Source organism: Drosophila gunungcola (genome assembly GCF_025200985.1).
Source record: "Drosophila gunungcola strain Sukarami chromosome 2R unlocalized genomic scaffold, Dgunungcola_SK_2 000012F, whole genome shotgun sequence".
In the NCBI taxonomy this organism is placed as follows: domain Eukaryota; kingdom Metazoa; phylum Arthropoda; class Insecta; order Diptera; family Drosophilidae; genus Drosophila; species Drosophila gunungcola.
In genome coordinates, this window is record NW_026453170.1 from 1,802,878 (window position 1) to 1,830,351 (window position 27,474).

The window sequence follows — 27,474 nt, forward strand, 5'->3', positions numbered from 1 at the left end:
TTCAAAACACTTGCAACTCATTTTTCTGTATTTTGAGCACAAGAGTGCACAGGACGATAAAGGAGTAGAAAAGTAAAATAGAAAAGCCATGCCAAAACCGGTCACCCAGGCACTCCACTTTCCGGCTACACTGGAGAAGTCACAGGAATTTACATATGAATGCCTGGCAAGGAACCAAAGTGAACTGGGAGATCGGATGTACCTCCGAGGAGCACTCACACATGATGTGTGGCCATAGACACCACTCACCCACGGATGACTCACATGCACTCCAGCATTTGTCGTCGTCGTCGGGCACTTTCAATTGCTAGTGAAGTATTAATGGCAGCATTTGAATAACAATGCAGATGCCAAGTCAGGCTGGCAGATTCTGCAATTCAAATTCAAACGACTGCCATGTCTCCAGAGACTCATACCTCCTAGAACAAGTGCTGCAATTAGATCAAATGCGGGGGCTAATTTGAACTGCATACGCAGACTGACATCTCTATTGTCCCCGTTGAGATAGGGTACTCAATAATCTAATCAACTGAACCAAGCAACATATTTTTCTCAAATCTAAGCGAAAATGCAACAATAATCAATAACTTCTCCATTAAGCGAAATTAAATTCTCATAGGTAAAAAACCGGAAACGTAAAGAACTTCCTATTTTCTATTTCCTATTGGTAATCAAAAAGTGGGTTTTAAACATTTGGGATAATGCTGTTTGAAAACTACTTTTATTTTACCGAAAGGACGAAAAAATATCCTACACTGGCTAACATATTTTTTGAATTTCTCAGATCTGCCCAAGTAATACAAGAAGTACGACTGGAAAATCCCATAGAATAAGAGTGCTACGAACATATTGAAAATGCATTTTCGGTGTCCATGGCGTCACAAGCAAATTGTGAATCGTTAATAATGTCGGCTCTTCGTTTCCTCTGCATTCTGAATAACGCTCTTCAGATGCGATTTCCAGGAACCTTCGACCGATGCCAGCCCACGTAGCATAATGAGCACAGATTTCAGGGGAATTTCGCCAGCTGAGGAAGAATTCACTAAAGATCAGCTGAATCAGTTTGTGGCTGCCTTTGAAATATGCAAACGTCATTCGGATGCTGTTAATTATGGACTTAACTTATGGAATCTTAGCTGGGAATATTCGGTTCGCCTAGGACACTGGGTTTTATTGATTAGTTTTTCAAAAAACCATACGTGTTTGACATTTACACAAAAAAAGAAAATGTTTGTTAATTTTTTGGATGATATGTCACTTGGCGCAATAAATATCTTTGCAATTGTCCTGCTCTTGATTCCAGGTAAGTGATCCCTCATTTGATTTCATCTACCTTTTGATTCTGATAATCCCGCAGGCATTCTTGGCCAGTGCGTCGATTGTAACGCTCACTGGAAGTTCCATTGCAGGACCAACTATACGGGCTACTACTGTGCTCCTGGTGCCCAAATACACCAAAAAGTGACTTCAAATTATACATACCTAAGGACCACAAGGAGCAATGATACCCCTTACGCCCGGTGTACGCCCTATCCCTTTCAAATACGTTCGTTACTCAGGCCCTTACACGGAGCCTAAAGCCCTCTTAACCCGTCTCCTTCGCAGCTTACATAGAGACGTTCTGCTGTCTATATTCACCCAAGGTTGGCTGCCAGTTGGCCCTCAACCCACGTATCTTCCATTACGAGAAGCTACCTGTCAGTAGATGCGGTGACTGCATGGAACACTGTCAATGCTTGAACAAGGGCGCCCCTCCTGTCCAGCCCTGGACGATGGTCCCTCTTCTGGGGATCTGCGTCATGCGGATTCAGTGGATGTTCCTCTGAACTCGTTTTAAGATGTTCGGGCTGTAGGTGGTGCGAAACTTATTGGAGCATTGACAGTTGTTTCATGTGGCTGACAAAATATTTCGGAGGAATAAATTGAATACAGGGGGATCGTCTTCTGACGTTCAAATCCTCCGGTTGCCCCAGGCACAAGTTCGAAACAAGTTCGTCTAAGACGGAAGTACAACCCTCTTATTTGTTTAGATTTAGGTAAACATCTAAAGAAATAATGCGAGCTGGCTAATAAAAACTACAAATGTCTAAAAAGTAATAGGACTATTGCAAAGTTGATGGCGGCTGTGTGTCCTTTGGTCAATACACTTCAGTGATTGAAGCATTTGACCGTCCAGTGCCATCTCTGAAGTCCGTTAAATGCCTAGAGTACAGAGACGCGACGGTACGTGACTGGGACCATTATTGTTTGCTTATCTACACCTAATTGCTTCTGGCTACACTTAATAATATGGCACAGGCATAGCCACAACGTCATCGTCGTCGTCGTCGTCGTCATCGTCGTCGTCATGGCGAAGTCATCTCCACCCCCATTCAGAAAAGAAGGTGGAGGTCTTGCTTGTTTGTTCGGTTTCCCACTTTGCGTTGGTCTACTCGCCGCCGCTTTTTTTCATTCAGCCCGAGATTTGTTGCACCATAAAAAGGGCTTCTCGAGATTCTTTCCCCTCGGCCCGCCGCCGCCTCCCCGCCGCCGTACTGCTCCCCAGGTTATTGTGTTCCATCAGAGGCAGTGAGATTCGGAGCCGGGTCCGTGGCTATTTGTTTGCCCGTCGTCCGTTGTGCTGTCTTCTTGTTGTTTCTTGCCTGCCCTTCTCGTTCTTTTCGCTTTTTCAATTTGGTGGGATGAAAAATTTCATTGGAATTGGTTTTTATTGTGGAGCCCCTTCTGATGGATTTCTTTTTTCGGTAGGTACAAATTGTGTGACGCTAATGGAGCATGCGGGCGGGCGAGGGTCTTCGATTTTCGAGCGAAAGATGTTGGACATCAGACCTGCGACATGGCTCATTAGCTAAGAGATTAAAGTTGCTTTGATAGCATTAAACTATTGAAATACTATCAATTGGATAACCAACTTATTGTTGTGTTTTTAAGGACAATTTAAAAACGGTCTGTTCGGAGAACAAAGTCATATAATTTTTCCTATTTTCATTCCCTTTCTCGCAGTTTCAAGCACATCTATCTTGAGTGCTAATTGTTACGATTTTCAACCCCCTTGATGTGGGATGTGGGAAAAGGGGTACATTCAGTGGCTATCCACAGTTTGTCCAAGTCAAGAGGAGCAGCTGGGGATGCTGGGATGAGTAGTGGAAAATTATTTGTTCTCCTCCACCCCCGTGCCTTTACTCAATTTTCCCCCTCTTCGGTGTGTCGATGCATTCGTCGCAATGTGACAATTGCTAATTTAGCTGTGGGACCCGCCCTGCCGCCAACTGCATTTGGAGGCGTGGTCCAGGAAGTGCGTGACTCGACTGACTTGCAGTCTATGGGAACATCAATTGAACAGGGGGCGGGAAGGATGGAAGGGGGGACTGGGAGATGGGCGGCTGGTCTATGAACAATAATCAGGCTAATAAACATTTCATTCAAAGGCCTCATTGAGCTGGGCCAATAATAACAACAACATGATGGCTGTCTGCATATGCCAAATACTGAATAGGAGCCACGAAAACAAAGGCCCCCTTTGCCTCCGCCCCTGCGGAAAACATATGGGGGCAGCCAAGTCGATTGCTTTCGCTTTCATCGTTTGGCTGTCATAATACGAGGGCTCCAGACATAAACCGGAAATTATTGTTTTTCCTTTCTTTTCTCGGCCACAAAACTTTTGCTTCGATTTCGATAAGAACTCTGGGGGTGTTTATCCTAATCGTAAGGGGAAAATATGTTTGAAGCTTATACTTATCAAGTTGGCAGCCCAGATTATCAGACCATTTACAAGTGACGACTTCACCTACCTGAAAAAGAAAAGAAAATATGAAGATTAGTTGATTTCTGAAACTTGTGCGATTCAATAATTATTTGTATTACAAGACTAACGTAGAGAGGGTTCCCAAATGATGGAAAGCACTCCCTTAAATTAACTTTTCCGCCGTAAACAGACCAGACATCTGCACGTTGCAATCAAAACAAGAACAATAGAACAACCTACAGCCAGTCTCCAAACCATTCAGCTCGATTCCCACCCGCCTTCAATCCCAGAAACTGGTTAATCCCACGCAAGCCCTAACGATTAACCAAGCCGAACCGAACCCAAACCCAAATACAAATACAAACCCAATTCCAAATCCAGCCAAGCCGAACCGCAATGAAAGTTGCAGCCCAAAAGGAGTCCAGATAAGAACTGCAGATATCAACGTGGCAGGAGCCGCAGATATACCGACAGTAACGATGCCATAAACGCTGCCAGTTACAGTAAAATCCAGAGAAACAGGAACGGTCACAAAAGACCCGACTAAATGTGGCTACCAAAGGGAAGCAAAAGATCTTTAATTGTAGCAAAAGGATTTCCGAATTGGTTTTCACTTTCATAAAAAATTATACCCCTCAGTTTGCCGTCCCAGCAGAAATGGAGATAAAACTAAATAATAAACCTAAGATAAAAACATTTCTCTGTCATTAAAATTACAATATCAAATGATTTTCTCCTGTATTATATGCTTTAAATTATTTAATCGCCTTTGACTTTATTTTTTAAAGGTTTATTTTTACTTTTAGAACAGGCGCAATTCAAAACTGTTTTAAGGTAAAATTGTCAATATTCGGAAGTAAATGTATGTAAAGCTCTCTTTTTAAATAATAGGATCTACATATATGAATGATTAATATTTGTTATAGTAAGAAACTGATTGTTAGCCTTTAATGAAAAGTTAATTTCACAGCGCATAAGGAATTGAACCCATTAACCATGGACATAAAAAAGGGCAATCGGCAGCAGGAAGTTTAAAGGGTAGAGGCCAGTCAGAAAGTCATCTTGAGGGTACGCTATGCGATGGGAAATCCAATAGCGGACAGCCAGTTCAAATAAGCATATAGATGGGATTAAAGTTTACAAAACCGACACACAACAGCCGGGGCGTATTAAATAAAATTAAAACGAAAAAGCAACGGCAACGTTTTTAATACCCTTCTACATGTCTGAGGCTTTAATTATAGAAGCAACTGGAGTTAAAACGTCTATCGTTTAACAAAATGTGTTAATTTTAATATAAAGTTAATTTGGATTAAAGTTTGGAGTAAACTTTAATTTAATGTGAAAGAGTGCTGAAAAAATATGTTCTTAAATATTTATTTGTTTCAAAGTTGGTAGAAAAGTTGAAAGCACCCTTCGAGGAAGGGCAACCAAACTTGCATATCCAATGAGCGGAAGGGCGGAAGTGGCAAATGCAATAAAAAGGAGGCGGGAGCACCACGCCAACTGTCAAAACTCCCACGATGTCCGAATCTGCAACCCCTTGAGTGAGTGAAACAGAGGCTAACCCCGGCGAACGAACGGCGGTCGATTGGTTTGCAACAATAGCAACATCTGAAGGGTTAGCACGTGGTCCACATCCATCTGCACATCCACTTCCACGTTCGTGCCAGGGGTTCAGATTGGGGGTTCTCCTGATCCAGGTCCTGCTTGGGCATTTTGTATATTCAATTAGCGCCCGCTTCCATGTCGAACACTTCCGTTAGTTGGGGCTCTGCGCCGGCTGCATTGGCTGCATTGGGTGCTTTTGGGTTTTGGGTTTTGGGATTTGGGGTGGAGCTCCTGCAACCCACTTGTTTGCATTTCTAATGCAATTTGCGGCTGCAACGCTTTTGTTGCCCGCCACTGCCCTGCGCCCAAATTGTGTGGCGTGTCGTGTCCATTAGCACCTCAACGCTCATAATACACATTCATTAATGCCCATCACGACCCCCGCATCACTGCCCCACCGCCGAGCCTGGAACACGTGGCCGCCAAGCGAGGGTTTAATTAACCTCCAAAGGGAGCTACCTTATCCGGAGTCAATCGCTTTAACTGTGCGCCGTGGCAGATACACATTTTCACCCATCCAAACCCATCTCTAGCTTATCCTTCAGCCGGATGCCGTAGCTCTTTGAGTCACCGCAAAATGTTCTCGTTCATTAAGCTTTTGGGCATTTCGAAAGGCATAGTGCCAGCCCCAAGTGAAACTTGATTGACTATTGTAATTGTCGTCGTCCACCCCCCCTGCATCCTTCCAAAAACCCTCAATTCAACCCAGAGATTGAGACTAGGACAGTCTGGTGGACAAGCTTCGTTTTTGTCTTACACATTAGTTAAAGCCTGCGGCAAGAGCAACAACAAACAGCAAACAACTAACAAACACAACAAAACACTTAAGCGAAACACTTTTAATTTCACAGTACGATGGGGATGTTTAAACCCTTTGTGGGTTAGTTGGGGGCGAACTTGAAACTGATGCCCGGCACGTGGTCGTGAGAAGAACATGACGCCCTCGGAAAGCAGACACAAAAGACAGACAGCCAAAAAACGGGCACAAGACTGGGTATTCCGCACTATTTAAATGCGATTTTCAGGCTATGATGAACCGGGGGTAGTCGAAATTAAGGTGGGGAGGTGGGGAAGGCACCCTGAGCCGTCGGCACGCGCACAAATTAGTGAGCAGCAGATATGAAAGACTGGGCTCGTGCCATTCACTCACCCAGTCACTCGCATTCCCGACAACAACAACAACAACAACAACAACAACAATGGGTTTGCGTATAATCAAAAATTAACATAACAATACTGTGCGCTGAGGCAACAACAGCAACTACAAAAGGAGAAAGAAAGACAGGCAATGTGTACTGGCTGTTCAGAAATAAGAGAATACACGAATATCGAGATGAATTCGCATGGCAAGAACTTAAAGCTAAGACTTCGATTCGACTGGGCCCATAATGAAAGGGTTGGCCCAGGCAATGGGCATGCGATGCGATCAGAGCAGGGGTCTGGTTTCGAAGGTAAGGGCAAAGAGTGCTGAAGCACCCAACCCAGGATAGACCTAAAAGCCCGTCGGCCCAACCAGGAAAGCGGTCTGGCTTCATCTCCTGTATTCTGCACACAGAAAAATCATTCTGATAATGAGCATTAGTGTATTATTACATCCTTAAAAAAGATTTACTATAAGTGTACTCTCACGGTTATGTGAGCCCTGTACCTTACGTGATTTCTAAGATCGTATTATATATAATGAAGGAGACGGAAACGCGTCTACCAGTAAACTAAAACAATGAAGCTTAAAACAATTTAAATTCGTACAAAATAATCTTCTCGTTTTATTATAAATACATATACCAAATTGGTTAGAAAAACATATAGTAATGCATCAAAGTTACGTTTTGGCAATTTGGGTTCATTATTCGTTTTTTCAAAATAAATATTTAGAGGCAATTGTCTCATATCATTAAGCTAATTCTATAATATGTACCGTAAATAATATTACAATAAAAGGTCAACTGTAATACGTTTATCTGACTAGTTGCATGACCTCTAAGTTTTCTTTCAGTGCCCACGAATCGTAGACGGGCAGACAAACAGAGGGAGAGATAGAAAGAGAGAGTGAGCTGGGAAGACAGGGACAGAGCAGACAGGCACGCACACATTCGCACAATTCGATAAAGAAAATTCCCAGCGGGCACTTAATTTACTGCTTGGCGTTCCATTTCATGACCATTTCCCAGGCGTTCCCCTCACGCAGCGGTAAAAACGCACTGTTGCCGCTTTTCTCCGTCTGAAGGATCTTTTTTCAATACAAAAAATTTTTTTCGACTGGATTTCTTCTTACATTATTATTATTCCAGATCATAATCATTTCACGTAAATACATTTAGCTTAGGAGCCAAGAATTATCTTGAAAAAATGAAGTTTGCACTTTTCAGTTTATCTTTCCTCTGGCCCTCTAAAGTGTGACCTTTTACCACATTATCATTGTCTTAATTGTATTTTACGCAAATTGTAATCATTCCTTTTTGAGTCCCACCTCATCTTTTTACATAGTGGGATTCTCATAAATCTTTTTAGTCAAGGTCTCCAGGGAAGTATAACTTATTTTCCTTTCCTGATTTGTAATGGTTTCAACAAAAGTGGACCGTGCAAAGCGACGCCTAAAATATACTTTACAATTCGAGTCATTGTATTTCGTTTAGTTTCGGAGCTCGTTGGCTGTAGATCCATTTACATACATTCGATCCATCGCCTGGCTTCGCTTTTCATGGTTGCCAAACTGATTTGTGTAGCAGGGGTACTGACTATTCGTTCGTGCCCCTTCTCAATCCCTGTCCCCCTCCCGTTCTCTCCGATTTCCCTGCCACGTGAGTCGCACACCCCGCAACTGAAAAGCCAACGAGGCCAGCGTAATCATCATAATAAGAGCGAGTAAGAGCGAGCATTATGATAATAATAGTGTACCAAATGTCCAGGCAAAAGCCCAGGGTTCCTTTCAGGGTTGCTAGGATGTCGCGGCCAAGGGTTGCCGAGCCCTCAACTTCGCTTCAAGTTGAGAGTGTGTTTTGTTTAGTTTTTAAAAATATTTGAGTTATTTGAGGAATGCATTTGGTCGAGTTCGGGTTTAATCATTTGTTGTTTTTTCGATGGATGCTTAGAGCTGCTCTTTGAGGCACAACAAAGGAAAGGTTCCTGTCACGAAATGGCAATGATCTATTCGCGTGAGTGTGTGCGGAATGTCGAGTGCCTCGCAAAGGGGTGGGAATAAAGCCTGAGAACGGAGGCCGAGAACTCAAGGATGTTCAGCTGGGACCATATATTAGCAAGGTTTCAAGGTCTTTAAAATGGAACAGTTAAAAATTAAAAAATATTGCACATGGTTTTTGAAGAAATAATAAGTTATGTTCTGTCTTTAATAGTATTGATTAACATACAAGTAAATTGCAGAGACTGTTAAAAAAACTGGTTCAAAGATACGTTTACCTTAGGTGCTATTATCTTGTCCTCTGGTGTAGATGTTTTAGAAGGGGGTTGGGACATTTCGAATAGGTAAAGTCTGAATGAAATTTAATATTAGAGAGATACCCTTATCGGAGACCCTATTTGTGCACGTGTGAGACAGCTGATATATCAGGTAGATATCACAGTAATCAGCACGGGCCGTAATCAAGTTTCTGCTTGAGCTTTCTGGTACTTTAAAGCTAGAATAACAAAAGTGATTTGTTTGAGGAATCCCCTTCAAGAGCTTACGCATGTGGCAGCCTAATCCTATTCCAGCCTACTACCCTTCCCACTCAACGGATTCCCTCCACTCTTTGAACTTCACTTCCACATCACTGGCTCTAAAATAGAAGATGAGGCAAGAAGCCGCTCCTGTTCTCATTCATTCATCTCACTCGAGACAAAATCAAAATTCAACTAATTTGCATTTTCGATTTGCATATTTACACAGAATCAGCCTATCGTCGGGTGCAGTCCGTTCATCTCTCCATTCTCCATTCACCATGCAAATGTTCCGTCATTGAAATTAAATTGATTGCAAATACTGAAGATTGACTTGAAGTGGGGATAGCCGACAAAGATGCGGATGCAGATCGGAGTGAAAAGCAGGCTGGCTCTATGTTGATTTTTGATAACTTCCCGGGACTGGTTTTCAGCTGCACCCTCAGGTGAAGTCAAAGTCAGGCCCTGTAATTGCAGTTTGTGTGCTGAAGGGTTGATCGGGTTGCAATTGTGCCAAATGCCATTAATGAAAATCACAAACACCGTCCCTCCACCCGAATCCAAATCCGCATCCGAACCCGAACTCGAACCCTTAACCCCCGGCACATGGCACGAAATCGCCACCCTAATTTGAAATTAAGCAGCCTTGGTGTGGACGGGGTTAAAGGGTGTGCAAAATGCATTACACAAGATGCGTTAATGGCAAGCCCAGAGGATGAATAGAGGAGAGCTGCCACTCAACCCGGACAACCTGTCCCTCCTTAGCCGGGAAGTCCTTTGAACAGGAACAAAGTTAAACAGAAGAATCATTTCAAGTCTGAGAGCTGAAGAGCTGAAGAGCAGAAAAGTTGGGCGGCCAGGTCACTGGGACTATTTAATAAACTTTATATGACTGCCATCCACTCGCTCGCTCGCCGGAGAAAACTTGCGCAGAACTTTCGGAAATTGGCCCAGCCCAAATCAGTTGCGAAACAAGTTGATTGAACAATTTATCAAGCGCCTAGCGAGCAGAAGGCAAACAACTGAAGGACAGGGTGGCATGTGAGATTGAATGGGATTGGGTGCTCATGTCATGAGCCAGCAAAAGAAATGACAGCACGCGTCCGTCTCCGTCTCCGACTTCTTTCTTACTTGAGGCCCAACCCCCGGCGCATCAGTGTTTACTTTGCCAGGATTTTTTGCTGCCACCCCAAGCCGATGCTGCTTAAATTCATCTAAACAAATTGGAAAATTTTATAAAAATTGGTTTATGATGCTGACATTTGTACGGCATCCGGAAGGAGGGACGGGGAAGGGACAGAAGGATGTTGTCAGGCAAATAACAGAAACCAATCCAAACAACAGCCGGAGAGGAAAAGTGCAGCGAAGCGTTCAGGGAGGTGGCTTAGGGCTTCAGTGGGTGGGAGCTTAAGCCGCCAAGGTGTCAAGGTGCCAAGGTGTCAAGGGGTTTCCTCTGCGTCAGATTCAGAGAGTGTTGCCAAAACCCAACAGGTGCCAGGTGAGAGGACTGAAGCTGCTGATGGCGCCATCAATAACGAGCTGACAGCGACATTCGCAAGTGGATGAGTGAAACAAATCAATAAGCCGGAGATGGAAATGGAGATGGAGCCAAGTGTCAAAGCGTTTCGAATCGCAGTCGGAAGAGAGTTCAATCTGGTTGAATGATTTAAAGTGGGGCTAAACTACCCAACTGGCTGTCGAGGCTCTAAAACTTTTCATAAGCCATTAAGGAAATTAATATCATTTTTATTTCCAGTTAAACTTAATTTCGCCATATACATCCAATCTAAAAGCTTTAAATTGCGCCAGCCGACGGCAAGTCCCCAGTCATTAAATTGATAAATAACCAAAACTTTGCTCATAATCGCCTGCGAAGCGAGCTCGTCTTGGAGGAAACATCTCTCGTGGGTGGGAGGGTGTTGCTAAACCAACAGAAACATGGCTGTCGAGCCAAACATTTATCAAGGACCAACAGTGGCAAAGGCCTTCTCCTCCAGATACTCTCCGGCTGATGTCTATTGCCCCGCCTGGAAATGTTTGCTCTAGCAATTTGCGGGTGTCCGGTCGGTGGAGGCGTGTCTGCAGCCGGATGGTGATCCATTTAAATTCCGCACATAAATTAACGCACTGCTCGCCTATGTCTCACATATGTCGGCAGGCAGTCAACTATGGCCACCAACTCATACCCGTGTCATCTCCGCTCCTGGTGCAGCCTTTCATCCTGATTGTGGTCCAGAACCGAACCAGGTCCTGTATTCGTTTGCCGCCTCATTGGGCGGATCGTTTGGGTGACTGACTGGACGACATATTGATGTATTGGCAGCCCGACTTGAATGACTGTCCTGGCCAAATCATGTCAGCGCCCAAATGTTACTAATATCGAGAGCCACCCCCATAACCTGAACTGCCTCCAGTGCCCATCCGCCGTCGGTCGCTTCATTACTTTAAATGCCTTACACGTACAGTGTTTAGGATTCGGCGGAAACAGGGGCAGACAATGTGGCCAGGTTGCTCCTGCTCCTTCTTTTCTTTTCCTTTTTCGGGTGCGAAGGGTGCGAGGAGAGGAACAAACGTTCCATTGATGCAGCCGACGCATGGCAAACGCATTTCGCACGCAATTCAATCTATTTCCCTTTGTCAGTCGCAATCTTTTTGTCACGGGCTGCGAGTGCGACGGATGAGAATGGATGATGTCGCCGAAGTTGCCGGCACTTTTTTTTAAGGTCTCTGTAGTGGAAACGAAAGCAAATGCAGAGAAGAGCACGGAAGTCCACCTCACTATTTGCTGATTACAATGGTGCCACATATTGCTTTTATGGCGTTGAGTTGAGGGAAATACGACACGTGTTTATGGATAATAATCAGCATAACAGGCTTTCTCTTGCTCAAAACGGACTCTGGAAGTACTAAATTTTGCTTACAAGCAAAAAAGATACACACAAGAAAGGCCAAACCAATCATTAAAGAACAGCTTGTTCAACTTAGATTGGCTAGCATTAAAGCCTAGGAATACCATAAAGTTAAATTGCACTTTCAGGCAAGATAATTAACTTAGGTGTCTAATTAAATCACGTCATATATATAATTGAAGTTTTAACAATATGCTTTTATTTTGTTTTTTACATTATTTTAGCAATTCCCATGAGATATCCAAACGTTTACATATTCGCCACAGCCAATTACTCCACTTATTTCCATTTCAGAGACTTTTGCACTTCTCAGTCCAATTTAATACCCCCATTGCTGTCTTGGCAGAATCTCTTCCCCATATACATTTGCTACTCCCCTTTTTCCACTCACCACAAAACATTCCCTCTTGGCATAACTCTCTCCTAACGAAATTAAAGTCTTTCAATCAGAATGTGTCCATGTGCGTTGCATGCCACTTAAAGTTGAACAAGACTTTGGGGGTAAAACTATAAAAAAGTGTTACACGGACAATTAAGTTTTTATGAAGCATTTCCGCTAGGTGGCGCTTGTGAGCAGGCAAGTAAACAACGAGCACGAAAACAAGTGCACACACAAACACATACATACACACACATATGCGGGCGAAATACTTTGACTTTCTTTTTAGAAGCAGGGCGAAGGCAATAAAAAGGGTTAGAGGGCAAATTGAGTAGAAAACTGGAAGGTACAATGACCATGTACACAAAAATACTTGTGTGTGTGTGGGCCTTTTGTTGACTATTTCTATTTAAATACTTTTTAATTAGTATTTATTGTTTTTACAGACATCATGGCGCTGCGGACTTTGCCCCTCCCTCAGTAGCACGAAAATCGGACACGACCCTGCCTGGCACTTAGCACTTGCCAAATTAGACATGTAACAGTAATGACAGCGGCAACAAGGGTTAAGTTAATCAAAAGGCACGCATACACAGGGATCCGAAGGACCCCCCATAGAAGTGATCCACTGCTACCCATCCATCCCCCGCCCCCTTCTAAAATAAATCCCAATCAGAGCTGCTTCTTTTCTGGCCTCTCCTTTGGCGGAGCAATTAACTACGCTTTGATTAACACTCCACACATCCGCAAGCTGCTGGCGGCCGTTGACAAGGACGACGACAGCTCAACCACCCACCGAACCATCGCCCCACACCCCTTACCCCCCACACCACCCACTGCCCCAGCAGACGCCTCTTAGCCGCTGTCTGTTAAATAACAGCTGTCAATTACACCCGCGCCAGCTTAGGCACTGTTAAGGCGGCGCTCGACAGTCATTTGCCCTTGCCTTTGGCTTGTCGGGATTCCGGATCGGACTCCGAGTCCAGCTTTGTGAAGTCGGGACATACACTGCGATTAAATTGTAGTCAATCGCCATTTTAATCGAGCATGAAAATATTAAGCATCATAAGTAACTAGTCTTGCACTCTCTTTACAATAAAGAATTTTGTAACATTAAAAAAAAAAAAATTCAAAGATCCAAAGTTTATTTTATTTAGATCCTTATTGGGTGCACCGATGAACACAAATCGATCTAGGTTCGATTTCTCTATAAAAATTATTTGGTTCTATTTAAAGATCCAAAGTCTATTTTATTTATTTATTTTGATCCTTATTGGGTGTAACGATCTAGGTTCGATTTCTCTATCAAAATTATTTGTACTTATGGAAAATGTTTGGGGTGTAACAGAGTTAAATAAATTTACTGAGCACCTATATTTAATTGTGGATGTTGCCAAATTTAAAACTACTAATTCAAATAAAAGAGAATTCTGTGAAAAGTTTTTGTTCACATTTCGTCCGGCGTTTTTAACGGTGTAAATGTCGCCTGGTGGTAATTAAAGTGCACTTCGTGCTTTTGGCTTAGTTCGTGTGGCATCGACTGGCACTTTGTTAGGTCTCGCCCTCCCCGCTCCTCCTCCTCCAATTCCCACCGTTGACTTCCGTTGGCGCTTAACGGATGTGTCGCTTTTGGTTGTACTGTAATAAGTTATGACACTTTTAGCGCCCACTGTGCGTGGGCCGTTTTGCCCCGAGTGTAAGAGTAAAGTGTATGTGAGTAGTGTAGTGTAGTGTGTACACGGATGTACGAGCAACCCCTTTGTGTTTTGGCCACAAGAAGTTCATTGAAGCGCATAATCGCATGTTAAATGTGTTGTAATTAAAATATTAATTTCTTCGCTCTTGTGCCTGACTCGTCAGCCGGTAGTTGGTTCCCCGATCCCCTGCATGTCCCCGTCACCATCAATCCCATCAACGTCGTAATCAGCATCATGGAAACCATAATCATCGACAATACCGTCGTCGTCACCGTCTGCTGCCTTGTGGTTTTTCGGCTGTTCTGTAATTACAGTTTTCTGCATTTCTTCGGCCATACATGAAACTTGTGAAGAAAGGGGAATCCATAACTTTTTGTTTTGTTGGAAAAGCCTCGGAAAGTAAAAGCAAAACATGGAGAAAAAGCAAACTTAGCAAGGATTATAAGTAAACAGACTGTTAAAAAGTTTTTATATCTCAAACTTGGGCAACTGAAATGCAGAAGCTTGGTGGATATATTCAGTTGATTAAATCAATGATCCAGTAAATAAATATTCTGAAATCTAAACTGATGGTGAGATTGAAGATTGTTGGTGGAAAGAGATTTAAAGGAAATTATATCTAGGGTCCGGTCCGACCCCAATCAACATTGAATTCCCTTCTGACCCATGTTCAATTTGTGTTCCCTTTTCCATTATAAAATTTAGTTTAAATTTCTGTAATGGAATTAAAAACTCACTTAACTTGACTGTTTACATTAGATCCATTACGCAACCCGTGAAGAGCACAAGCACAGACACCCTAAAAAATACATATTACTTAGTCAGAGCCCTGAATTTTCCATTGGACGTTCAACCACCCAATCTTCGGCTGGCAAACTGCGGTGTTGTAATCGGATATAATTCCTGCTCTCCAGAGAGCAGGCAGCCCATGGCCATAGCTCTGGGTAAAAAATATAGACAAAGGCCTCTGGTCCAGGACACATACGGATCGGTTCCTGTTTCTGGTTCTGGCCATGGCAACTAAGCCATCAGACATTTGGGCTTTCACATTTGATTTAAAAAAAAAGTAAAAACGTATGGGAAAAAAATTAAATAAAAAATATTCCACAACGCGAACGCAAAAATATCAGGGTCCCAAGTGACACTCGCATTGGGCTGATGAAAGGGGCGGAAGTGGTTGGGTGTTATAAACAAAAAATTAAGCACATACGTGAGCTGCATGCGATGTGGAGTCCTGACCCTCCGGCCCTCCTCCTTTATGTTTGCTGTCTGGTCTTTGTTGGTCTGGCCTTTTTGCTCATTATGTGCGATATAGAAAAAAGGAAAAGCCAAGAAAAGCGTTTCGAGATATGGCTAGGAACTACCCTCGTGTGTGTGTATTATTATTGTTATTAAACGAATCCCCGGATCGAATTTGGCCCGGGTACGGTCTGTCTGGCTTTGGGTCGCCAACCGTGCGTTGCCGGCATTTTGTAATCGAGACTGACCGCAATTGTATATCATTACCTGTCCCGTTTTCCCGTTAAAAGTCCGCCAGACACAACTCCTCATTAGCGCTGGGCATCCAGATATTGAGTTTTGTCAGTTCCAAGTGTCAATAGATAGGACTTGACACCTATACCTCAATACCTGGTATTGCAGCTATACCCACAATATTTCTGCCCCCAGCGCTTTGGCTCTGTGTTATCTGGCCATGGAAGCTTTTTTCCACTAATTGTCCTGACTAAGGAGTGGCAAAAAATTGCATTTCAATTCAATTCCTGATGTTTATCGTGCCTCTGGCAGTTGCCCGGACAACCCCCTCGAATGCCAACAGACCCACAAAGAGAGCCAAATCTATTTTCCTGGCTTATCCACTCGCGACGTTGTACCAACTAACAAATGGCTTTCATTTCACTTGACGACTTGCGGCAGATAAGCTGGCGACCTCCTCCTCGCCCCAGATCAAATGGAAATATTAGTGAACCAGCAGCTAGACGGAACCGGGACCCTTGTGCCTAGCTTCGATTTCGCTGCACGTGACCAAATCATTCCCCCGCTCCACGTAATTTTCCGACGTGTACTTCACATGTCCTGGTTAGGCCTCTTGATCCAACCCTGTGGTTGGTGTTTTCACGGTTTGGGCTGGCGCTTCCCCGCCTGACTGGCAATTACAATTTCATGCTTGGGCTTGGGCTTCGGCTTCGAACTCGCTCCTGACCTTAATCAAAATCTGTCTCCTTGCTGTATAGGTATATACTATTTGTGTGCTCTTGTACGTGTTTGTATAAATTATGTTAATGGCCATTTGTCGCTATTTTGGCCATTACCTTGTCAACTGTCACAGTCTTGGCTCCATAAATATATGGACAAATATGTAGGTTAATGAATATAAATGTCTTCATAAGGAGCTCCTTAATTTCCCCCAAGACTCTACGATTCCTTGTGAAAGAGACAAGTTGCCATGGTAAATATTATATATCAAGTGGTATCTTTTCACAGCTCCTTATACGTATTTGTCAGTTACTAATAAACTAATTTTATGATTCCTAGAAATTCATATTTTTAGTTCAGTAACAAGAATAACTTTTTGAGTGTAAGCAAAAGCGTATAGAAAGGCTGTAGTCGGACTTGAAACTGTTTCTTGCAGGGCTGACAATTCCACTTTTTTTCCTGTCAAATCTGGTTGGTTTTGAAGGTTATCAGCGGGAAAATTTTAAAATTGCAAAAATCGGGAATTCTGGATTTTCAAAAAATATTTTTTCGAAATGCCGAAGGAGTTTAAGGAGCAAATATGCCGCGATATGTGGCATGCATATGTGACATGAAATCCAATGCACCTGAGCATGCCCAATAGCATTCTATGAATATTGTAGAGTTTTAATGTCAGTACTAATTTTTATTTATACAAACAGATACGGCTTGGGGAACAGGCACGGAAAATGCTGATTCAATATTGAAGTGCCTAAAAATGAGCCGTGAATGATCGGAACGAACTAGGTTTACGAAAACGAAGAAAAATGTTGGCTTTCTTAAAAAGTGTCTAGTTTTTTCTGGATTTCAAGTTTATCATTTCCAAAATCTATTCAATTCAATTAATTTTTTTTACTGATGTGTTTAGAAACAAGAAAGGATGCAAGCTTCGGCAAGCCTAAGTTCAAATACTTTACCCTTGCAGCTATGGCACAAATAAATATTCTTGAAAACATTAAAATTATGATGTCATTGCGTATATGTTTAAAAACATTGAAGCTATGAAGCTTAATTATTCGATAGTTCCTGTGGAAGCTATATGATATCGTTTTCCGAAACCCGAAATTAAAATTAAGTGTTTTCAAGAACTTTCTGGTTAACTTAAGCTTTTGTTGGGAAATCTATAAATTAGTTTTAAATGATCAAAATCTGTATTTTTCCAAATTTAAGGTACATTTTTGTGACCAGATGCGTAATCAGCACACCTAATTCTGTTATAAAAGCAGACTTGCTCACAATTCAAGACAGACGTTCTCTGTTTCAATTAATATTCGATACAGAGATTACCTTTAGAACTGAATGTCTTTTATATCTCTAAGTAGATATTCCCCTTAAGCAAAATTTCCAACCATTGATCACTGGCCCGCACTTATCCGGCAGTGCCTTATTGAATTGTGATTCATAAATAACATTTGTTTGATCCAGCCATTATGCCGCCCGCCTTGACAACCCAAAAGGCGATTGGGATCGGCTCTAATGGCTCTAAAAGCCACCACCCATGAATGCTGCGCAGGGATATTCCAAGGAACGGAAACTGATAATCCTTTCCAAGTACACGCATGAAATGTGCCACATGCTGTGTGCAGTAAATGCAACATTTGTGTCCAAGGCCAACGAGAGCAGTTGTTCCACGTGGTGGCTTCTATTGGTGGTGCTGCCATCGGTGGTGGTTCAGGTCCTTTCCGGGTGTAAGAAGAGTCCGTGGAAATGAGCCGACAGCCGAGCCGCGTGCACTGTAACTCAAAACAATTTGGGCAAACAATTCAAGTGGTTCGGTTGGTGAGTTCGGGGACACGTGCAGTTCCTAATCCCGAAATTAGAGCGAGGCCAGAAACGGATGGATGGATGGATTGGAGGGCGATAGACCAGCTGGTACAATTTACCTGCAATGAGAAGAGGAGAATACCAACGTTTTTAATTAAATCTCTCGCATTAAAACATACAATTTGTGTGATTACTTTAATGCGCTGTACATGTGTGCCCGGGCCAAAGCGGGCCAATTAGGATTCATAAATCCGTGTTCCCAACTTTTTATAAGCCATCAAATTGCAGGAAGCGCTGGACATAAAAACCATTTTGGGTTCGAATGGACAACAAAAACACAGACTCAAATTGTTTGACAATTAAAAAGGGAGCAATCAAAATTTGGACAGCCAGTGCGATCCGTATATATATAGATGTATTACACTGTAGCCGGCTCTTAATCAACAGGGATCTGAATGTGCCGAATTTGGCAGCAAAATAAGCGAAAAACGGCGCACAAATAAAAATGTAAATATTAATAAGCGTCAATATGCGTTCAACCGTGGTAGAATCCTGCCGAGCTCGGCGTCGAAGCCAGCGAATTTCAGGCAAACAAGCGGGCAAACAAACACAAATGCCGCCAGAATCTCCGTTCCCAACCCCATTCACCCCCAAACCTCAGTACGGGCAACCCAGAACCGCACACAGGAACAGCAAGGAAAACATTCAGTCAGACGCCGAGGGGAGATGGTAATCTCCCACCACCGCCATCACCACCCATCCATGCGCCCTAACCACCGTATACCCAGCCCGAAACTGGCTGGCAGTACAGCGCCACCCACCGCAACCGAACTCCGTACTCCTCGTCGTCGTTTACCACTCGAACGGACTCGGAAGGAGTCGGTCGGACCAAACGCTAATGTGAGACTAAACGTGAGCCGGAGACCGAAACCGATTTCCGCCGCGGGGCCAGTGGGCTCGAATTGAGTCCACTGTGGGCTAAGCACAACACACAACTGGATATGGGAAAATACATAGGAGAAAACTCTGTTTTATTTGGTTGCAAAAAAAATATGCATATGCATATTTTTACTTAGATGAGGCAAAACTATATGGGATACTGTTGCCAAATTAACTATAAAAAGGAATTATAGCAATCCACTACGATTGTTATGAATACATAAAATCAAAAGGTCGAAAAATATTACAAAATTTCTTACTACAACACAATTTTGGAAAAGCATATGGATATAGATAACCTTAACTAAAAATTAACAAACAAAGCTTCAAAGCAGAAATATTATAATTAAAAGCTTATCACTTCTCCTTTAAAAATATCTATACAAATTGTATTCTAGATAGAGCACATATGTTGTTATTCTAAGTTACTGTATCTTATAATATCTGATAGGTGGAGTGAGTGCAATTTAATTTTTAAATTTTATTGTTTTAGAAGATTATGGCAGGTTGTATTTATATAGACCGTAGAAGAGCTGAACAGCTATGTACATTTTTGCTTGCTTATTTCACATTTAATGCCTAACTGTAAGACAACACTATAGTGTATACTATTAATCTTACAATTGATTGAAAAAGGGTATTAAGATTAGCATTTGAAATCCAATCTCTCTTCGTTATAAATTTTCTTACAATCTCATCCCTCTGAGTTCCACTGTAAGCAAATCGCTGCCAGTTTTTTTTCGATCGATCCCTTTCTACACACGCCCGAACACCACACCCTTCGGAGAGCCCAATCACCCGCCGGTGCCCGCTGCCATCATCATATCAACATCAAGTCATGGACTTTTGTGAAATGGAACTTTCAACACCGGAAGCAGCGTGTTGCATGTATTTATGTAGATATTAGCGAAGCGGCAGCGCCAGCCGTCCTGTCAAACCACCGCTGCTGGCCAGAACTGTTCCGTACCGAAACGAACCGAACCTTATGGCATCGTGGGGAGTTCGTCCCCGTTGCCCGCTGTTGTTATATTTCATAAGCGCGACTATAAACCAGATTTCCCAGCTCTGCACCCCCTTTAACACGGGGGTAACAACGTTTCAGGGGCGAGTCAGGGGTTAGTCAAATTAAGGTCCGTGTTTTTCTCGGTGGAGATGCACGACACACAACTCAGAAAATAATGGAAGAAAGCAAAGCAATGAATCCCTAACTTTTTCCTCTCAGCTATGCAATGAAATTATGCATTCATGTCCTATCCAAGATTGCGATTTCGGGCTAGCCAACTAAGAAGATTGTCGGGGAAAAACGTTTAGCTTGACTTGATTAAAGTCCAGTTGGATTTGGTAAAGGTAAAACCTAACAATTGATTAAATAAACAGCAAACTGGGAATGGGGACCTTGATCCAGTAAATAGATTACTTCATTGCATTGCTTCGATATTGGAATAGGTTCAATTGAATGCCAACCTTTGGCAAACAAACTGAAGTAGTCGCAACAAACCACCTTTTGGTCAGATGAGAGTGCTTCGTTTTCCTGTATCCAGAGAACCCTTTTCCTGAGAACCGGCTGGATAGCTCGTGCCGTGATGCCACCCCTGAGCCTTTAATCAAATGCAATGCATGCAGCAGTCTCGTCGAGGACTTCCTCATCCTTAAGTTGTTGCTGTTGGCTGCTGTTGCTGCTGTTGGCTGCTGTGTGTTTAATTTAAAAAGTGTCACGCGGCCAGAGGACTTGGATTCGGATTCGGACTCGGACTCGGACTCCCTGCCTACCTGGCAGCCTCGGATGCATGCATCAACAACATCAATGAGATGTGTAAGCCTTTGACTTGCCGGGGGGTTGCCTCACGGCACTCGCACGGAACCCAAAACCAAAAAAAAAAACCTGTTTGCTCGGAACTTGTTCTCGGGGGTTCTCGGCCACTGTCCACTCTGTCCACTCTGCCCATAGGGGCAGCAAATCTCAATGGGAACGAAGAACAAAGAACCGAGTGAGTCGCGTGTTTCATCATAATTCAGGGCTTCGAACGTTGACTGCCGATTGGGGTGGTGTGGGGTGGTGTGGGGTGGGGGTTGCAGAACGGTAAACGATTTTGCGATAACATCTGCGGCTGTATTGCGATTGAGCAGCGAGGGTTGCTGTTGCTGTTGCTGTTGCTCATTGCATAATTATGCCATTGTCCAATGAAGTTCGCAATGAATGCTGCTGCCGATATAATCTAATTTGCCAAGTTCAGGGGTTCCTCACACGGTGTTTGGGGTGCCTTTGCAGGATTTTCGGAAAGTAATGTCGACCCGTTGACCCAGAAGATTTCGAGTTGTTCCCTTATTCTTTGTTTTAGTTCGGTATCACCGAAAGCCTGCGATAAATATACCCACGACAACACTCGCAAGGAGCAGTGATAATGCTCTGGCACAAAGAAATCCTTAAGTCCAGGTGCTCAAGACGACAGGGCAATAAAACACCGGCGGCAAAATGCCACAAAATCCCCAGCATAAAGCGCACTTCATAACTCATTTGTTGCCAGCTCACAGGCGGAAGTGAGGGGCTCATCCCCACACCACAAAAAAAAAAAAAACATGCCCCCCAAATCACACCCCTCGTTTCCCGATTTGAATGTCTGTTTGTCGGTTGGCTCATCGTGTGTAATGGCAACCATTTTCACTCTTTTGTATTTGATTTTCGAAATTGTAATGCCAAGCAATTTCGGTTTCAGTTTCGATTCGTTGGGGGACGAAAAGGGGACGCAAGGGCATGCGATGCGGGGGTGTAACGAATGCGCTACATTTGTCAAATTAGCCAGGGCAGATAAGCGTCGGGCCAAAGACGAGCAAGTTGTCCCAAAGCGAATGCAATAATCCACTTCGCCAGCAATTACTTGTGTTTATATTTATAGCCATCGCTACGTGAGAGATTTTGCAGGAGACAGGAAAGGTAAGAAATATGCGTGAGATATCTATGTTTGTCAAAAGTTACAAGGAACCAGTGTGGCATGGGCTGTATCTTCTTTGGAAACGCTTAAATTTAAGGAAGCGTTTAATCTTAGAAAAGAAATCGATCTAATTTAGTGAATCATTTTAGATTCAGTCAGGATTTTGTAGGGGAGTTTTGGGCCGACTCCTTTGTACCCCATCTCCTGGCATTCGGTGTTATTGAACTGAACTTGACATTTTGCACTCGCTGCCTGTTTCAGCCAGCGTACACGCAATAAAAAGGATAATACACACGAATACACAGGGATTCAGCTGCAGACACAGATAGCAGCACATCCACAAATACCCATGCACACACCCAAGCCGACTCGACCCCAACAACAGCAGGCAGCTGCTGTCCTGTCCTGTCCTGTCCTGTCGGCTCGGCTCGGGTCGGTCGGATTGGATCGGCTCAGTTCGGATCGGGTCAGGCTGCACGAATAATAAAGCCGGATTCGACGAGTAGGCACCGTACGGCAAAAAACAGGATGAAAGGACACGCGGTGCGTTTATGAAATTATTTGTTGGTTTGCAAAGTACAACAGGAACGAAAAAAAGCAAGTAGCAAGAGGAAATATTGAAATATGCAGGCTGGGTTTTTTATAGTCCCGCCATAAAAGGCCTGTCGGTAAAGGCTTAAAGGAGAAATGCCATATTAAAGTACAAGGGGGCTTACAGCAATTTAATCGAAACATTTTCTGTAAATGGGGGATTATAGACGCACTAGTCTGCCTTAAAGTACAGACTCAGAATAAGAAACCTGGGGCTAATTTAGTTTAACGCCGTGTTTGACACCAACGTTTCATGTGCTACTGGTTTAACAAGAAAAAAGAAAGAATGGCACTAAAGACATCGTACACGGACCAGGGAAAACCCACCTAGGCCTGTTTTGTCCCGTGCCTGACAGTCGGGCTTAGGGGCAAATTATATTCAAGGCAGCCGGTGCAGAGATTTTAATTAGAAGTAATGTCAACGTAATGAGTTTTATCTCATCTGGCCCGTGGATTCAGCCACGGGTGTTCCACGCTGAAGTTAATCCCGCCTGGACGCACCGCTGATCCTCATCCCAGCCCAAGCTGGGCCATAAAAACCCACTACCTCTTTGGTCGCATCTTGGGCTTCACCAACAGTCAGCTATTTAGGACCGGGAGTGGGATTAGCCGCGCCAGTGAAAATCTCAGCTAGCAGCTTGAGTTGCTCATTAGCAGCCTAGTCGCCTGCGTGGGCACACAAGGATCTCGAAGGAGGTAGCAGGTCCTGCCTCAATCGCACTGCACGACTCGCAGGGCAGACAATTAAATGACACAAAAACGGATTAGCGCCGAGCTAACAATGCGTGAGCAACGAGGACACAACCTCCATTCTGGCTTTTATGGGCGAGGCATTAAAATAATTTTTATGAAAATTAACTCGACTAAAAAATAAGGCAAAGGATAATCGCAGAACGTAGTGTGTGTGTGTGTGTGTGTGTGTGTGTCCGTGATAATTGTCGTGTGTCCTCGGGGCAGGCTGCCTGTCTGCTGCTCGCCCAACGCCTGTGTGAACTTGGAAACTTGATTTTGCGGAAGAAGACAGGCAGCAGGAGCGACATCTGGCGCTAAGTAAAAACCGTGATACACACAGACAGATGGAAGGACTCGGTGGCGGGACATTCGGGGGGCCCGTTTGCGGGACCCCGAGGTTCCTCTAGAAGCTGAAGCTTCAAAGCTAAGACCCAAGCAAGCGAAGGATGCGCGCGCAGCAGGCGGAGGACGCCTGAGAAAAAGGAAGTTGGGCCGGCAAGGACTGCGAGTCCTGCAAGCTGAGGAATTGGAAGCGCAGCTCGACGTTTGCCAGGCAAACTTTAAAAGGCGGCGGTGGGATGGTAAGCCCAGGGGAGGGGCGGGGCAAGAGCGGTAGGACATGGCCGGGCAGCGTGAGAACATTTTCATGCAGGATATTTTTTCAGTTCAAGAGTGGAACACACCCTGGTGGGAAGAGCTACCCCATCGCTTTCGCACACACACTCACACACATACACATACGCACACACCAACAGCTGTGAAATAGACTGCTTATGAAATTTCCCAGTATTCCCAACACTTCCGCGTTGCTCTAACCGCTCTCTCCCTCTCTCTCATTCTCTCAGCTCTGCACATGCGCTTGTGCCAAGAGCGAAGACCACAAAATACTGGGATGTGCCCCCGTCCCTCTCGTCGACTCCCCTTCCCACAGCACTGTTGGTGAAGTGCACTTCACTGGCTGGGTAAATATGTATAGCTCTTCTCTTCTTCTTCCCTACTGAGTTTTTTTTTATTTTTTGGGTTGAGCTCTTCTCGCTCTCCCGTTCTTCTGCTCCCCGCTCTTTGGGTAAGCTCCTTTCATGCCGTCGCTCGTGTGGTCGGGGGTGTTATGTATTTTTTACAAGTGTTTAGTCAAATTCGTTTGGCATTTCAGAAGGGGCGCCGACTCCCCACCCCTGCCCCTCATCGCACCGTCTTCCGTTCTCGGCGTGCGGTGAACTTAAAGAGAGAGGGAAAGCGTGAGGCTGTGGGCGGGGCGATTTGTTTACAAACGTGAGGCAAAGCCAACAAGAGAAAAGTCCCTACCCCTCGCTCCCCTTGAAAGCTGGAAAAGACGGAGAAGAGGCATTTTAAAATGAAATTGATTTTTAGTGTGACGAAAAGCGGCTGTGTGCAAAGGGAACCAAGGGATGATGTAAGGGGATTAGGTGACATACAGAATATTTGGCGCCCAACATAGGGCCAGTAATACGAGTCAAGGAGAAACTAAACTCATAAAAGAAATGTTTTAGAACTATCAAACGCTTTATGTTAAAATTATCTAAACAACAATTGTAGCTCTCCAAAAGCTTATGGGTATCTTTATTTTGAAGATTTTGATGTATATACATACATACATATATATGTATACATATAAAGAAATTCCTATTATTTATGAGGGAAGAACATCAGATCCCAAAGATTTTGACTACTTCTGTAATTGCTTAATGAAATACTGCGGCACTGTTAAATGCACAAAGCGTGGATTCGTTAAAATGGTTACTCCCTCTGGGCGTTCGAGTGTTCAATTTTCTCAAGTGTCTTACAAATGTTCCCAAAGAACAGGCTGCGATCGCTTCCAACTGATTTCCCTCACACAATGCTCTCCAATTAGGCAGCTTCTTCCGAACAAAGCACAGTCTTGGATGCGATTCACAGAGATCTGCTCAACCACACATCCCCAGGCAAGGATCTCGAAGGACCATTTAAATGGCATTTTAGGGGCAGCAACAGATGATTGACAATTCGGCCGGAGACCGCAAGACAAATTTAAATAACTGTGCACATAACGATGTTTCTGGCCTGAGTCCTAAAAGAGTTGTCCCGTCTTTCGAAGCAAACATTCAAACAGATGATTGCCAAAACCAAAACAAAAGCAGGTCGAGACACTGCCCCGAGAAACAGCTGTCAGAGAACGGGAATTTTCGGATGGAGGGGTAGAGACAGAGACAAATACGGCTGAAGAGAAAGAAAGAGGTAGGGAAACAGGAAAGTGCAAGGTGCAAAAACCAGAAATGCGACCGAGGGGGCCTCAACGTGGAAACATTAAACAGAAGCAGCCGTAATGAGCCGCCTGCTTCGAGAGGTTCAAGTGGTTGGTCCCACCCGATGATTAGTCCGCTAAGGACCAGGATGGAAAAAGGTTGCTCACCAGAGGGTCCCGATCAGGTAGTTCAACCTGCATCGGTTCCGTCTGTTCCTCGGTTGAGCAGCTGTCGTTAATGATCCGTCGGATCCTAGAATGGTTCATTTCTGAGTTTTATTGTTACTGGGATGTTTACTGAGCAAATGCAATCTCCGCTTACAGCACATCTAATCTTTTAGCGTGTTTCGGTTTCGGATATGGGATCGAGTTTTAGCGCTCTGTGAAAATTCTATTTGTCAAACAAACAATTTCGTTTGCATTATTCACAGTCCGATCTGGTAGATAAATAGGGTTCGGGTCTGAGTGTGAGTTTGAGTGAGTGTCGTCACCGCAGGTTGTCCTGTGACGCAGGTAGATGAAGGTATGGATAAGGGATTTGGTTTCAGGTGATCCTCAACAGCTGAACCGATATTTCCAAGGAACTTAGTTTTCGTTACAACAGTTTGTTGATTAAAAGGATTTTCGTGTTTTTCTTACGTTATGCACACGTAACGAGGGGATTTCTTCCCATATCTTTTTTTTTTTGTGGGAGATAGCTCTTGGGAATAGGAAAATAAAAATGTAGCCAGTATACTGAGAGAAAATCTACTAATAAGCGTAAATTCATATTTAAATTTACTTGATTTTTGGGCTAAGAATTACACTCTTATTGGTGTGCAATATACATTAATCAACATTTACTTTTGTTATAGAGATTTTTATATATTTTAATGTCAAGAGCAAGAGGATGTATCGTTAGACAAATATAATAATTAACATCATGAATCTTTAAAGGTCTAGCCCACATTATTTAAGATGAAAACGAAACATTTAGTAATGTGATATCAATTACTAAAGCGGTCAGTCGGACTTTCATAACCAGGTGATGTAAGGCTGTGAAATCATTTTAGACTATTAGAAAATCGCATCTTTATTAGCCTCACAAAAAACTCTGCACACTTTTTGACAGTCGATTTCCCGTTGATTAGCGTCATGCTTGACAAAGGTCCCCAGTTCCCAAGGCGAAACCACCCACAACGCTTACCACCCAGTCCAAACAAAAGCCACAGTCTAAACACACACCACCCCCACTTCGCCCCTGAATTCATGGAACGACCCCAACTGCTCATCTCCACCCCCTTTAAAAGGGACAAACAAGTCGGTTGCGCATAAAACGCGATTTTAATCACTTTCCGTTCTGTGTCGCTGAAGTGTGACTGCCCCAACTGCCGACCACTGCCTTCACCACTTGGGCTTGCTCCTTGGAGTGTCCTGTCTTTGGCTTGTCTTTGAGTTCCTTTTTTATTCTGTGCTTCGTGCGAAAATAATTTCATTTAAATATCCACACATAAAGTTCGCCTCGGGTCTGAGTTGTATGTTAATGTAATTTTTATGCTGATTGCGAATTTCCACATTTCCGGGCGGCTGTTCGCTCCTTTGTCAGAGAATTAACGGGGACCCGCGTGCGTGCTGTTAGCCTTCTCTCGTTGGGTCTGGGCCGTAATGCCCCCGATTATGATGTTTACCCATCGCGCTAGGCTCGGTTTCCCTTCCATCCGCTTCCGCGTTCTTTAGATCCTTCCCTCAGCTGAATTTTCGGTCGGCTTTTGTTGTATTCGCTGCCTGTTAAATGCCGTCTTTTGTTTATGTCCTCGTCGCGCAGTGAGTTTTAATCAGCAGCATTAATTTAATTTAATTTGATTTAATAATACATACATCCCTTGCATATGTTTTCCCTCTGTGGGCACTAAGTACGTCTAAGTGGTTCGTGCTATTGCGGCGAGTAGTCCGAATCCGAAGCTGAAGCCGACTCCGAATCCAACTCCAACTCCAAACGTGATCTATTGTGTAGCGAAATACGGCTCCATTGTAGGAGAATCGCTCTTTGTTCGCCCGTTGGGCTGC

General features: G+C 43.7%; 2 protein-coding genes across 2 annotated transcripts in view; one reads left to right on the forward strand and one right to left on the reverse strand.

Moving 5' to 3' along the window:
* Window positions 1-27,474, reverse strand: part of LOC128255986 (zinc finger protein jing) — a 132,421-nt gene that overhangs the window by 22,168 nt on the left and 82,779 nt on the right.
* On the forward strand, window positions 789-2,060 carry LOC128255987 (uncharacterized). The gene is made up of 3 exons (XM_052985951.1): window positions 789-1,303; window positions 1,358-1,546; window positions 1,606-2,060. Exons 1-3 carry the CDS (start codon window positions 997-999, stop codon window positions 1,824-1,826), a joined length of 717 nt encoding a protein of 238 aa, XP_052841911.1. The 5' UTR covers window positions 789-996; the 3' UTR covers window positions 1,827-2,060.